Genomic DNA, 15,245 nt, shown 5'->3' on the forward strand with positions numbered 1-15,245 from the left:
TTAGACGACCACAACTCGTTATTCAGCATCAAGGACATAATAGCACTTTCCCTGTTTAGGTAGTGCGGCGGTGAGGAAAATGACATCCGTAGTGAATTGACTTTGTCGTAACAGGAGAACAAGAAAGTCATGTCAAGTAGTGTTTGTGTTGCTTTTTACAGCCGCTCACTTCTCCTTTTTCACATTTTATGTCGCCCCCCCCCCCCCCCCCCCCCCAAATGATCCGTCTGACGTCAATGTGCACATTAAGCCAAAAAGATTTACCTCTCTGGCCCATTACAATAAAATAGCATTGTGATAGATACTCCATTTGTTTTTATGGTTTAGAAGCCTGAGGGCGCTACACCATCCACACACTCACATCTCCATGTTGGTGCTGAAGGATCAATCATCTTCACTTCTTCACCGTGAAATTACCTTCCTTTATGACCACGGTGTTGTTTTGTAAATGTTTTCCCACATTTGTCACCCTCTTATGGATAAGACGCCACTTAGCGGCACATATTTTTCCATACAAACTTACGTGCTCAAACTGAAAAGATGAATACAGTGGAACCTCGATATACGAACTTAATTGGTTCTTTGGCGTGGTTAGCCGACCGAAAGGATGGTATAGTGAAGCGGAGTTACCCATATGAGTCAATGTAAACATCAATCATTGGTTCTAGCCTCCACAAAAGTCCCTATTTTAGGAAAAAAACACTTTGAAGACACTATAATGTGTATATAGATAGTGTTGCGTTGACCAGCATTCCTCCAATGGGGAATTCAAATTGCTAGTCTCTCCCAGATTCTTTTTATGGCAATATGCTGTTGTTTGTAATCAATCACCAGGCAGAAGTTGGTATTTTGTGGTTTATTCTCCAAGCTTAGAGGACAAACCTGAGACCAATCCAGCACACCAGCGTTCCCCAGCCCGGTCCAGATCGGTCTCCCCTCCACCTCCTGTCCCCCCAAGCTCAGCACTGCCCTGTGCTCCTTATCTTAGGAATGTTATGGCAGTCTCAACAGCGCTCTGCCTGTCTACTCAAGGACACTCGAATCCAAGCACTTTGTACCACACGAGACATTAGCTGATGTAAATATGACTATAGGAGTTTTAGAAAGAAGTAACACTTAAATATGGATATGATTCTGATCTGCTTCCATCAATAGATAGATAGTACTTTATTGATTCCTTCAGGAGAGTTCCCTCAGGAAAATTAAATGTGTATATATATATATATATATGTGTGTGTGTGTGTGTGTGTGTGTGTGTGTATACATATATGTATGTACAGTCGTGGTCAAAAGTGTACATAGACTTGTAAAGAACATCATGTCATGGCTGTCTTAAGTTTCCAATCATTTCTACAACTCTTATATTTTTGTGATGTAGTGATTGGAGCACATACTTGTTGGTCACTAAAAACATTCATGAAGTTTGCTTCTTTTATGAATTTATTATGTGTCTACTGAAAATGTGAACAAATGTGAGGGTCAAAAGTATACATACAGCAATGTTAATATTTGCTTACATGTTCCTTTGGCAAGTTTACCTGCAATAAGGCGCTTTTGGTAGCCATCCACAAGCTTCTGCTTGACCACTTGACCACAAAATTGGTGCAGTTCAGCTAAATGTGTTGCTTTTCTGACATGGACTTGTTTCTTCAGCATTGTCCACACGTTTAAGTCGGGACTTTGGGAAGGCCATTCCAAAACCTTCATTCTAGCCCGATTTAGCCATTCCTTTACCACTTTTGAGGTGTGTTTGGAGTCATTGTCCTGCCCAAGACCCAACCTCCGGGCTGATGATTTTAGCTCGTCCTGAAGAATTTGGAGCTAATCCTCCTTTTTCATTGTCCCATTTACTCTCTGTAAAGCACCAGTTCCATTCTCTCTCAGTCGTCCTCAGACGAGCTTCCATCGGAGTCTCCAATCATTCCGGTTCTCCATACACCCGGCCAGCTCCGTAGAGCTTTCAGCTCCCGCATCTTTCTTCAGGATGTCCGCGTACGTTAGCGCTGGACGTCCTCGTGATCGATGCCCGTGCGTTGGTTCCCATAGGACCAGCCTGCTGGCCGGGAGCTCCCGATGTCTGTGGCAGTGGCCGGTCAGCCTCATCCTCCTAGCTGTTACCTTCTTGCTGAGCCTCGGCAGTTGCCCGTACAGGTCCTTGTTGGTGATGCGGATGTTCTGGTCCACATTCAGAACAGCTTGTATCATTCTGGTGTAGCACCCATCTAGGGACTTCTGCAGGGTGGGTGTCAGGGTCCAGCTTTCGCAGCCATACAGGAGGATAGACTCCACAGTGGCGTGGAATAGACTCAGCTTTATGTGTCGGGGGAGATTCGAGCACCACACTCTCGACATACCGTTCAGGGCTCTCCACTCTAGTGCCTTCCTGACCTTAAGGTCTTGTTCTGTGGAGTTCATCCAGGAACTCAAGTACTTGAAGTCATTGACCTCTCGCAGAGCGTTGCCATCTGATGTTGTTATTGGCGGGTGGTCCATGTCCATTGGCAGCAAAACAGGCCCAGAGAATAATACTACCACCACCATGCTTGACGGTAGGAATTGGTGTTCCTAGGATTAAAGGCCTCACCTTTTCTCCTCCAAACATATTGCTGGGTATTGTGGCCAAACAGCTCCATTTGTGTTTCATCTGACCACAGAACTTTCCTCCAGAAGGTCTTATCTTTGTCCATGTGATCAGCAGCAAACTTTAGACGAGCCTTAAGGTGTGGCTTCTGGAGCAAGGGCTTCCTTCTTGCATAGTAGCCTCTCAGTCCATGGCGATGCTTGACTGTGGACACTGACACCTGTGTTCCAGCAGCTTCCAATTCATTGCAGACCTGCTTTTTGGTGGTTCTCGGTTGACTCTTAATCTTCCTGACCAATTTTTTCTCAGCAGCAGGTGATAGCTTGCGTTTTCTTCCTGATCGTGGCAGTGACAAAACTGTGCCATGCACTTTATACTTACGAGCAATTTTTTGCACAGTTGCTCTTGGGACCTTAAGCTGCTTTGAAATGGCTCCAAGTGACTTTCCTGACATGTTCAAGTCAATGATTTGTTTTTTGAGTTCTGTGCTGAGTTCCTTTGACTTTCCCATTGTGGCGTTTTGTAACCGAGTCTAATGACTGCATCACATGAGGCCTATTTAAATGTGCTCAGAGAAGTCAACAGGTGTCGTTAATCATAATCACTCACATGAAGTGGAGAGGCCATGAAGCTACTTTGATTTGATTGTAGCTTTTCTACATCACCAAAATTGATCACAATTACTTTTGACCCAGCACATTTGCTGACATTTTCAGTAGACCCATAATAAATTCATAAAAGAAGCAAACTTCATGAATGTTTTTTGTGAGCAACAAGTATGTGCTCCAATCACTCTTATCACAAAAAAATAAGAGTTGTAGAAATGATTGGAAACTCAAGACAGCCATGACATGATGTTCTTTACAAGTGCATGTACACTTTTGACCATGACTGTATGTATATATATATATATATATCTATATCTATATATATATATACAGTGTTTCCCATAAACTGCCAAGATACCTGTGGCGGTGGGGGCGTGGCTATGGGCGTGGTCACCATGACATCGAGTAATTGGCATCATTTGATATTGATATGATTTTCTCTAAAAAGGCTCAAAAAATGTATACTTACTAATTAATAATAACAGTTTTGTTTTAAACGTCCATCCATCCATGCATCCATCCATTTTACAATATAATTACAACACTCTATGTACATATTTATATACAGATTTGAACAATAAGTTATTCACTGAAATATATTTATTAATTGTGGTTCTTACAAAAAATATATCTTATAAAATATAAAAGCTAAAATGTCTCTTAAAGCTCTGCCCCTTTAATTAGTGCATACTAAATAATTTAACTTTAGCCTACTACTACAACCATATTATTTACCAGCAACATAAAGTGAAACAGAGGCAGAGGTGTCCTGCCACAGTCAGTAACAAATAAACAGGAAACAGTAGTGGTCAAATACAAATAAGGCAACAAGAGAAGTATCCTACACTTCTCTTTTGTAAAGTCAATCTGAACAGCCTATATGGGCATCTACATCAACTATATGATTTGCCTGAGAAGCTGGACAGGATAAAAAATAAAAAAAAATAAAAAAATCTATTTGTGGTGGACGTAATTCTTTCGTGGTGGGCCGCCACAAATAAATGAATGTGTGGGAAACACTGATGTATGTATATGTATATATGTGTATGTACATACACATACATATATATATATATAAATATATATATATACATACATACATACATACATACATAAGAAAAGGGGCACATAGTGTCACATTTACATGGTAACACGGAAGGATGAATAAAATACAGCAGTAAAATATACCTTCAAAGAAGTGCAGAATATATCAGCTAAAATACTCAAACGTAAATAAAGGATAAAACAAGAAATAAAAACAACCAATGCTGTTATAAAGAGGCCACTGTGGCTTTTTTTCCGGTCTCATCACAATTAAAAGACTCGCTAAGGAAATGAGACCCCTTTGCTGATAAAAATCCATAGTTAGCTGGAGGCTAAAATGCTAAAATGCTAGCTCAGTGGTTGTCCAGCAACCTGTAGCCAGACAGTGAGACTGAGAGTTTGGACACATTTAAAGTTTGTGAGCTCTAAGACAATTGTGGAAATAAACTCGTCAAAAGTGGCGCTCTGTAAAAAGATTGTGACCTCGAAATGGACTCGAAATGGACGTGCCTGTGGTGACAGGGAGTGATGGAGCGGTACACAAAACGAATGAATGAATGAAACGCCCAGACATGGTTTGCACACTTGGCATATTTGGTGCAATGTAAAAGTTTGCAAACCAAAAAGTACACAAATAGAGGCGTTTGGTGAGTGGAGGTTCCACTTCATCCCCAATGTGATTGATGTTAATATGCCCCCACCCAGAACCCCCTGAAGCCAGCCTCGCAGAGGAGGACGAGGAGGAGGCGGAGGAGGAGGAGGAGCCAGAGATGGAGGCGTGGGCCAGGCCGCTGATCTACCTGTGGCAGAACAGGAAGAGTTGTTTCACAGCCGAGAGGGAATACAACGCTCACGCCGCCAGCCTGCAGCCACATTGTGCCGTCTGCACGCTCTTCATGCCCTACTGTCAGGTGAGACACCTGCACGCTCTACCACGCCCTACTGTCGGGTGAGACACCTGCACGCTCTACCATGCCCTACTGTCGGGTGAGATACCTGCACGCTCTACCATGCCCTACTGTCGGGTGAGACACCTGCACGCTCTACCATGCCCTACTGTCGGGTGAGATACCTGCACGCTCTACCATGCCCTACTGTCAGGTGCGATACCTGCACGCTCTACCATGCCCTACTGTCAGGTGCGATACCTGCACGCTCTACCATGCCCTACTGTCAGGTGAGATACCTGCACGCTCTACCATGCCCTACTGTCAGGTGAGACACCTGCACGCTCTACCACGCCCTACTGTCGGGTGAGACACCTGCACGCTCTACCATGCCCTACTGTCGGGTGAGATACCTGCACGCTCTACCATGCCCTACTGTCAGGTGCGATACCTGCACGCTCTACCATGCCCTACTGTCAGGTGCGATACCTGCACGCTCTACCATGCCCTACTGTCGGGTGAGATACCTGCACGCTCTACCATGCCCTACTGTCGGGTGAGATACCTGCACGCTCTACCATGCCCTACTGTCAGGTGAGATACCTGCACGCTCTTCATGCGCTACTGTCAGGTAAAGATGACCTTGTAGGTCACCATGCATTAGCAGGCCTTAAATATGGCTGTGCTCTCTGACCTCTGGTCACTCGGCTGCTAATGGAGAAATCAATAGGCACACATCACTTTGTGTCCCACTTAGTAGTTTCACCCTCAAGCCCCTGACTGAGAGCATTTATTTCACACAGGGAGGTGTTGTTGTTGTTGTTGTTGTTGTAGGTGGGCAGTCATTCTGATCCTATCTGCAGCATGGATGGACATCAACAACATGACTTCCATGTCAGGTGGTCCCCAAACCAATATTTTGGTACCAAAATGTATTTTGATACTTTTCTAAATAAAGGGGACCACAAAAAATGTCATTGTTGTCTTTTAAAGGCCTACTGAAATGATTTTTTTTAAAATTTAAACGGGGATAGCAGATCCATTCTATGTGTCATACTTGATCATTTCGCGATATTGCCATATTTTTGCTGAAAGGATTTAGTGGAGAACAACGACGATAAAGATCGCAACTTTTGGTATCTGATAAAAAAAAGCCTTGCCCGTACCGGAAGTAGCGTGACGTAGTCAATTGAAAGGCTCCTCACATTTTTCTATTGTTTTCAACGCAGCTAGAGCGATTCGGACCGAGAAAGCGACGATTACCCCATTAATTTCAGCGAGGATGAAAGATTCGTGGATGAGGAACGTTAGAGTGAAGGACTAGAATGCAGTGCAAGACATATCTTTTTTCGCTCTGACCGTAACTTAGGTACAAGCTGGCTCATTGGATTCCACATTCTCTCCTTTTTCTATTGTGGATCACGGATTTGTATTTCAAACCACCTGGGATACTATATCCTCTTGAAAATGAGAGTCCAGAACGCGAAATGGACATTCACAGTGACTTTTATCTCCACAACAATACATCGACGAAACACTTTAGCTACGGAGCTAACGTGATAGCATCGTGCTTAACTGCGTATAGAAACAAAATAAATAAACCCCTGACTGGAAGGATAGACAGAAGATCAACAATACTATTAAACCATGGACATGTAAATACACAGTTAATGCTTTCCAGCCTGGCAAAGGTTAACAATGCTGTTGCTAACGACGCCATTGAAGCTAACTTAGCAACCGGACCTCACAGAGCTATGCTAAAAACATTAGCTATCCACCTTCGCCAGCCAGCCCTCGTCTGCTCATCAACACCCGTGCTCACCTGCGTTCCAGCGATCGACGGTGCGACGAAGGACTTCACCCGATCACATATGCGGTCGGCGAGACGCAGGAAGTTAAGGTGAGTTCGGCGGATAGCGCGTCTGCTATCCATCTCTGTCCTCCTTGCTGTGTTGCTGTAGTCCGCCGCTAATACATCGATCCCACCTACAGCTTTCTTCTTTGCAGTCTCCATTGTTCATTGAACAAAGTGCAAAGAAGATTCACCAACACAGATGTCCAGAATACTGTGGAATTTTGAAATGAAAACCGAGCTTTTTTGTATTGTATTCAATGGGGTACCAATACTTCTATCAACCGTTTACGTCACGCGCATACGTCATCATATCTAGACGTTTTCAACCGGAAGTGTGGCGGGAAATTTAAAATGTCACTTTATAAGTTAACCCGGCCGTATTGGCATGTGTTGCAATGTTAAGATTTCATCATTGATATATAAACTATCAGACTGCGTGGTCGCTAGTAGTGGCTTTCAGTAGGCCTTTAATTGTAACAAAAAACCTTAGGGTACATGAAACATATGTTTATTATTGTATGGTGTTTGAGGGTTACCGCCCCTTGAGGCAACTAAGACCTTCTGGCCACAGCTCGCAGCTGCAGCTTTAGCAATAGTGGCTTTGAACATTGCCCATTCCTGTTCAATGTCCCCAACCTCCACAGGGATGGCAGAGAAGTCCCGCCGGAGGTAGGAGTTGAAGTCCTTCCGGACAGAGAACTCCTCCGAACGTTCCCAGTTCACCCGCACTACACGTTTGGGTTTGCCAGGTCTGTCTAGAGGTTTCCCCCGCCATCTGACCCAACTCACCACCAGATGGTGATCAGTTGACAGTTCAGCCCCTCTCTTCACCCGAGTGTCCAAAACATACGGCCTCAGATAGGCTGATCAGCTTACAAAATTGATCATTGATCTTTGGCCTAGGATGCTGTGGTACCAGGTACACCTAAGAGCATCCTTGAACATGGTGTTTGTTATCGCAAGTCCATGACTAGCACAGAAGTCCAATAACAATCCACCACTCAGGTTCAGATCAGGGAGACAGTTCCCCCCAAGCTGCCAGTCCAGGTATCACTTCCATTGCCCACATGCACGTTGAAGTCCCACAACAAGACTATGGAATCCCCTGCCGGCGCCCCATGCAAGGTATCCAAGAAGGCTGAATACTATGAACTCTTGTTTGGTGCGTACGCACAAACAACAGTCAGAGTTTCCCCCCCTCAAACCCTAAGGCGAAGGGAGGCGACCCTCTTGTCCACTGGGGTGAACTCCAACGTACAGGCACTCAGCCGGGGACTCGTGAATATGGGCCCTCACACCCTGAGCAACTCCAGAAGTGGACAAGATCCATCCCTTGTCCAGGAGTGTGCTTTCAGAGCCCTTGCTATGCGTAGAGGTAAGCCCCACCAGATCCAACCGGTAGCGCACCAGCTCAGGCTCCTTCCCCACCAGCGGAGAGACGTTCCACGTCCCAAAAGTCAGCCTGTGCTGGCCCGAATTGGTCCGTCTGGAGCCTGCTTACACTGCCAACCCCACTGGTTCCGACCGTGGTAGGCCCACGTGGCAGAGAAGATGTTGTGTCCACGCAGCTTCTTCAGGCTCCGTGGCTAGCTCGGCCACCAGGCGCTCGCTGACGAGCCCTGCCTCCGGCCCCCGGGCTTCCTCCGGGCCGGGTAACGCATCCTCTTCTAGGTTGGTTCATGGGGGGTATCGTAACCCTTATTGGGGGGGGGCATTCAGGTGCTGCACCTTGCCCAAGGGTGACCCATAATGTGATACACATAACTTATGTGTATGTAGTAATAACCTAGTCAGTGGCCTAGTGGTTAGAGTGTCCCCCCTGAGATGGGTAGGTTGTGAGTTCAAACCCCGGCCGAGTCATACCAAAGACTAAAAAAATGGGACCCATTACCTCCCTGCTTGACACTCAGCATCAAGGGTTGGAATTGGGAGTTTAAATCACCAAAAAATTATTCCCGGGCGCGGCACCGCTGCTGCTCACTGCTCCCCTCACCTCCCAGGGGGTGAACAAGGGGATGGGTCAAATGCAGAGTATTAGTGTGTTAACTTATGTGTATGCAGTAATAATGTAGTATTAGTGTGTTAACTTATGTGTATGCCGTAATAATGTAGTATTAGTGTGTTAACTTATGTGTATGCCGTAATAATGTAGTATTAGTGTGTTAACTTATGTGTATGCAGTAATAATGTAGTATTAGTGTGTTAACTTATGTGTATGCAGTAATAATGTAGTATTAGTGTGTTAACTGATGTGTATGCAGTAATAATGTAGTATTAGTGTGTTATGTGTATGCAGTAATAATGTAGTATTAGTGTGTTAACTTATGTGTATGCAGTAATAATGTAGTATTAGTGTGTTAACTTATGTGTATGCAGTAATAATGTAGTATTAGTGTGTTAACTTATGTGTATGCAGTAATAATGTAGTATTAGTGTGTTAACTGATGTGTATGCAGTAATAATGTAGTATTAGTGTGTTATGTGTATGCAGTAATAATGTAGTATTAGTGTGTTAACTTATGTGTATGCAGTAATAATGTAGTATTAGTGTGTTAACTTATGTGTATGCAGTAATAATGTAGTATTAGTGTGTTAACTTATGTGTATGCAGTAATAATGTAGTATTAGTGTGTTAACTTATGTGTATGCAGTAATAATGTAGTATTAGTGTGTTAACTTATGTGTATGCAGTAATAATGTAGTATTAGTGTGTTAACTTATGTGTATGCAGTAATAATGTAGTATTAGTGTGTTAACTTATGTGTATGCAGTAATAATGTAGTATTAGTGTGTTAACTTATGTGTATGCAGTAATAATGTAGTATTAGTGTGTTATGTGTATGCAGTAATAATGTAGTATTAGTGTGTTAACTTATGTGTATGCAGTAATAATGTAGTATTAGTGTGTTAACTTATGTGTATGCAGTAATAATGTAGTATTAGTGTGTTAACTTATGTGTATGCAGTAATAATGTAGTATTAGTGTGTTAACTTATGTGTATGCAGTAATAATGTAGTATTAGTGTGTTGACTTATGTGTATGCAGTAATAATGTAGTATTAGTGTGTTAACTTATGTGTATGCAGTAATAATGTAGTATTAGTGTGTTGACTTATGTGTATGCAGTAATAATGTAGTATTAGTGTGTTGACTTATGTGTATGCAGTAATAATGTAGTATTAGTGTGTTAACTTATGTGTATGCAGTAATAATGTAGTATTAGTGTGTTGACTTATGTGTATGCAGTAATAATGTAGTATTAGTGTGTTAACTTATGTGTATGCAGTAATAATGTAGTATTAGTGTGTTGACTTATGTGTATGCAGTAATAATGTAGTATTAGTGTGTTAACTTATGTGTATGCAGTAATAATGTAGTATTAGTGTGTTATGTGTATGCAGTAATAATGTAGTATTAGTGTGTTAACTTATGTGTATGCAGTAATAATGTAGTATTAGTGTGTTAACTTATGTGTATGCAGTAATAATGTAGTATTAGTGTGTTATGTGTATGCAGTAATAATGTAGTATTAGTGTGTTAACTTATGTGTATGCAGTAATAATGTAGTATTAGTGTGTTAACTTATGTGTATGCAGTAATAATGTAGTATTAGTGTGTTAACTTATGTGTATGCAGTAATAATGTAGTATTAGTGTGTTAACTTATGTGTATGCAGTAATAATGTAGTATTAGTGTGTTGACTTATGTGTATGCAGTAATAATGTAGTATTAGTGTGTTGACTTATGTGTATGCAGTAATAATGTAGTATTAGTGTGTTAACTTATGTGTATGCAGTAATAATGTAGTATTAGTGTGTTGACTTATGTGTATGCAGTAATAATGTAGTATTAGTGTGTTGACTTATGTGTATGCAGTAATAATGTAGTATTAGTGTGTTAACTTATGTGTATGCAGTAATAATGTAGTATTAGTGTGTTGACTTATGTGTATGCAGTAATAATGTAGTATTAGTGTGTTAACTTATGTGTATGCAGTAATAATGTAGTATTAGTGTGTTAACTTATGTGTATGCAGTAATAATGTAGTATTAGTGTGTTAACTTATGTGTATGCAGTAATAATGTAGTATTAGTGTGTTATGTGTATGCAGTAATAATGTAGTATTAGTGTGTTAACTTATGTGTATGCAGTAATAATGTAGTATTAGTGTGTTAACTTATGTGTATGCAGTAATAATGTAGTATTAGTGTGTTATGTGTATGCAGTAATAATGTAGTATTAGTGTGTTAACTTATGTGTATGCAGTAATAATGTAGTATTAGTGTGTTAACTTATGTGTATGCAGTAATAATGTAGTATTAGTGTGTTATGTGTATGCAGTAATAATGTAGTATTAGTGTGTTAACTTATGTGTATGCAGTAATAATGTAGTATTAGTGTGTTATGTGTATGCAGTAATAATGTAGTATTAGTGTGTTAACTTATGTGTATGCAGTAATAATGTAGTATTAGTGTGTTATGTGTATGCAGTAATAATGTAGTATTAGTGTGTTAACTTATGTGTATGCAGTAATAATGTAGTATTAGTGTGTTATGTGTATGCAGTAATAATGTAGTATTAGTGTGTTAACTTATGTGTATGCAGTAATAATGTAGTATTAGTGTGTTAACTTATGTGTATGCAGTAATAATGTAGTATTAGTGTGTTAACTTATGTGTATGCAGTAATAATGTGGTATTAGTGTGTTAACTTATGTGTATGCAGTACAGCGATGTAATAGCTTCTTTGTACACTCTATTTATTGCTGCTAAATTCAAGCATTATGACTTCTCCACATAAAAAGCCAGAAATCCAATGTCCTAGTTTCCATCAGGGATAATTACCACATTGTTATTATCTCATTGAAGAACCATTACTGTACTTTGCCAGCTGCTAAAATAACATTTAATTGCGAGGAAAGAGGGGAATTATTTGATTACCCAGGCAGAACATGACAGGTTGATGTTTTATTCCAGGGGGAAGACAAAGCGGAGGACACGTCTCCCATGGAAGGCACCGCGAGTGGTTACCGGGGGCCCAGGAAGAGCAGGCCCCTGATCCCGGAGATCTGCTTCTCCTTCCGTGAACAGAACTGCCCCCCGACTCCCACCAACCCTCTGCTGCAGGAAGATGGCACCTCTCCTCTGCTGTGCTGCAGGGGATGCTGCCTTCAAGTGCATGCAAGTACGTACACGCTCCCTCGCCCTAGTAGCACGCTAAAGCGTTGCCAGCCAAAGTAGACGCCAACATTGGAAGACTGTCCAAACACCCTGAAAAAACAATATATATTGCAAGCATTAGGGCTCCCCTCAATGTTGCTGACCATTAAAGTATTACAAATAAGTCCAATATAAACAAAAAAACAGTGAAGTTGGCACGTTGATAAATTAGAATACAAATCCTTTTCAACTTATATTCAATTGAATAGACTGCAAAGACAAGATACTTAACATTCTAACTGGAAAACCTTGTTATTTTTTGCAAATATTAGCTCATTTGGAATGTGATGCCTGCAACATGTTTCAAAAAAGCTGGCACAAGTGGCAAAAAAGACTGAGAAAGTTGAGGAATGCTCATCAAACACTTACTTGGAACATCCCACAGGTGAACAGGCTAATTGGGAACAGGTGGGTGCCATGATTGGGTATAAAAGCAGCTTCCATGAAATGATCAGTCATTCACAAACAAGGACGGGGTGAGGGTCACCGCTTTGTCAACAAATGCCTGAGCAAATTGTTGAAGAACAACATTTCTCAAGCAGCTATTGCAAGGAATTTAGGGATTTCACCATCTACGCTCCGTAATATCATCAAAAGGTTGAGAGAATCTGTAGAAATCACTGCACGTAAGCCACGATATTACACACCTCGGATCCCTCAGGCGGTGCTGCATCAAAAAATGACATCGGTGTGTAAAGGATATCACCACGTGGGCTCAGGAACACTTCAGAAACCCACTGTCAGTAACTACAGTCGGTCGCTACATCTGTAAGTGCAAGTTAAAACTCTACTATGCAAAGCCAAAGCCATTTATCAACAACACCCAGAAACGCCACCGGCTTCGCTGGGCCCGAGCTCATCTAAGATGGACTGATGCAAAGTGGAAAAGTGTTCTGTGGTCTGACGAGTCCACATTTCAAATTGTTTTTGGAAACTGTGGACGTCGTGTCCTCCGGACCAAAGAGGAAAAGAACCATCCGGATTGTTCTAGGGCGCAAAGTGTAAAAGCCAAGACATTTTACCAAGGTATGCCTATAGACTACTGTTTCAAACCTTTCAAACGTTTTATTGGTTTGCAAATAATATTTTTTGGACCAGTTAGGTGGAGTTGCGTCATTTCCCACGGCACACCAAACAGTATCTCACGGAGCACTAGTGTGCCGCGGTACAGTGGTTGAAAAACGCTGCTCTAACCAACACATTTTACACAGAAATTAGGCTATTTTCAGGAAGAAATATGTCATGCCTGTGTACGATATCACAACAATCATATGGTTATTGTCAGTATCATCAGAAAACAAAGACTAACACCAACTACAACCAACGCTAGCAATGGTTATTATACTGGTGAAAATATGCTTAGCAGCCCAATGTACGCCCAAAACTAAAGAGGAAGGTATACCTATAGACTACTGTTTCTTTCGAACGTTTTATTAGTTTGCAAACAATATTTTTTTGACCAGTTAGGTGGAATTGCATCATTTCCCACGGCAGAACACTGGTCTAGACTATCCAAAAGGCTCCCACTCAAAGTGTTAAAATTATGTCATACATCAGGCCTGGCCCTAACCAATCTGGCGCCCTAGGCAAGATTTTAGGTGCCCCCCACCCACACATCGGCAGTGAAGTGTATATACTCACAAGAAACCAAATAGCTTTGTCTTTGACCTTTTTTTTTTTTTTGCTTAAAGAAATCAAATTAACATATTATATGAGAATGTTATGTTCTGATTATCTTTAACCGAATCACAGCAGTGCTCAAATTAAAAAAACAGCATTCAGCACTCATGTGATATTGCTTAATTAGCATTAATGATGTGCACTTTAACAACTAGGCTTACAACTATACCTAATATATAAAGGGGTGGAAAAGTGACTATTACCTGCAGGGCAAACATTAGCTAACCAGAAGGCAATAACAATGTCAACAAAAAACACCTGCTTAAAAGATCTAATACAAATGTCCCTGAGGAATGTAAGGTGGGAGTACTGTAATTACATTATTATTTTCCATAACAATTTAGCCCCCTCCACAATATTAACCCGACGTTGACCTAACGTTACATTATTATTTTCCATAACAATTTAGCCCCCCCCCACAATATTAACCCGACGTTTACCTAACGTTACATTATTATTTTCCGTAACAATTTAGCCCCCTCCACAATATTAAAAATGACGTTAAAACAGAACTAGCTATTTATTGATTAGCAATTGCCGAATCATGTAACATTAGCTTAATGCTAAAAAAGCCAGGTTACTATCACATTCTGTAACAGACAAATAATTTCATGTAGGCTAGCGTTACCTCCCTGCTACCTCTGTCTTTTTCTCGTTTCTCCTCTTCTTTTCTCTTTTTTCTTCCCTGGGCACCTGACAGTTTTGGCCGTTTTGACATCTTGTGTTGATTTTTTTAAGTGGTGACGTCCAAAAAGAGTCATGATACGGGAAGGGAGGGGGCGCACCGTGCGGGGGGGGGGGGGGGGGGGGGGGGGGGGGGGCGTAATGTTGTAACAAATACTATTTCTACTAAATAGGCTTTACTTTGCATTTTAATTAACGTGGGATTATTTTTTTGTATTTAGAAATAATAGTACCAACTTTTTTTTTTTTTTTTTTTGTCCAACATTTGTGGCACTGGCGTGGCGCCCCCTGATGGACGGTGCCCTTAGCATTTGCCTATACGGCCTATGCCACGGGCCGGCCCTGTCATACATCAATATATATTATTTTTACTTTCAACACTTGCATCTCTAGATCAACTTTAGATCCAACTGTTGATTATATGTTATATTATTTTTCCAGCAGTGATGTTTTCAAGATAAAAACATGCAGCTTCGTGTTATTAGTGCCAATATTGCAACATTTTCACATAACATTACACCGGTTTGCTCTTTTTCTTCACTGTTTTTGTAATGGTATTTTACAAAATGTGCACTTGTTACGAATGAGCTTTGGGCCCTAATTGGCCCCCGGGCCGCCCTTTGGCCCCCCTGCTGAACAGCATGCCACCAGCTCCCACTCAGGAACATCCTTTGCCTTCTCCATGG

At 41.5% G+C, this 15,245-nt stretch overlaps 1 protein-coding gene across 8 annotated transcripts in view; it reads left to right on the forward strand.

Moving 5' to 3' along the window:
• The window catches only part of kdm4c (lysine (K)-specific demethylase 4C), a 107,994-nt gene that overhangs the window by 44,335 nt on the left and 48,414 nt on the right, over positions 1-15,245 (forward strand). For all 8 annotated transcript variants that reach the window (XM_062027349.1, XM_062027351.1, XM_062027353.1 and 5 more), the window contains exons 13-14: positions 4,939-5,144; positions 11,953-12,160. In XM_062027349.1, coding sequence (XP_061883333.1) covers positions 4,939-5,144; positions 11,953-12,160 — 414 coding nt within the window. The remainder of the gene's footprint in view (positions 1-4,938; positions 5,145-11,952; positions 12,161-15,245) is intronic.

Source organism: Entelurus aequoreus, linkage group LG18 (genome assembly GCF_033978785.1).
Source record: "Entelurus aequoreus isolate RoL-2023_Sb linkage group LG18, RoL_Eaeq_v1.1, whole genome shotgun sequence".
NCBI lineage: Eukaryota > Metazoa > Chordata > Actinopteri > Syngnathiformes > Syngnathidae > Entelurus > Entelurus aequoreus.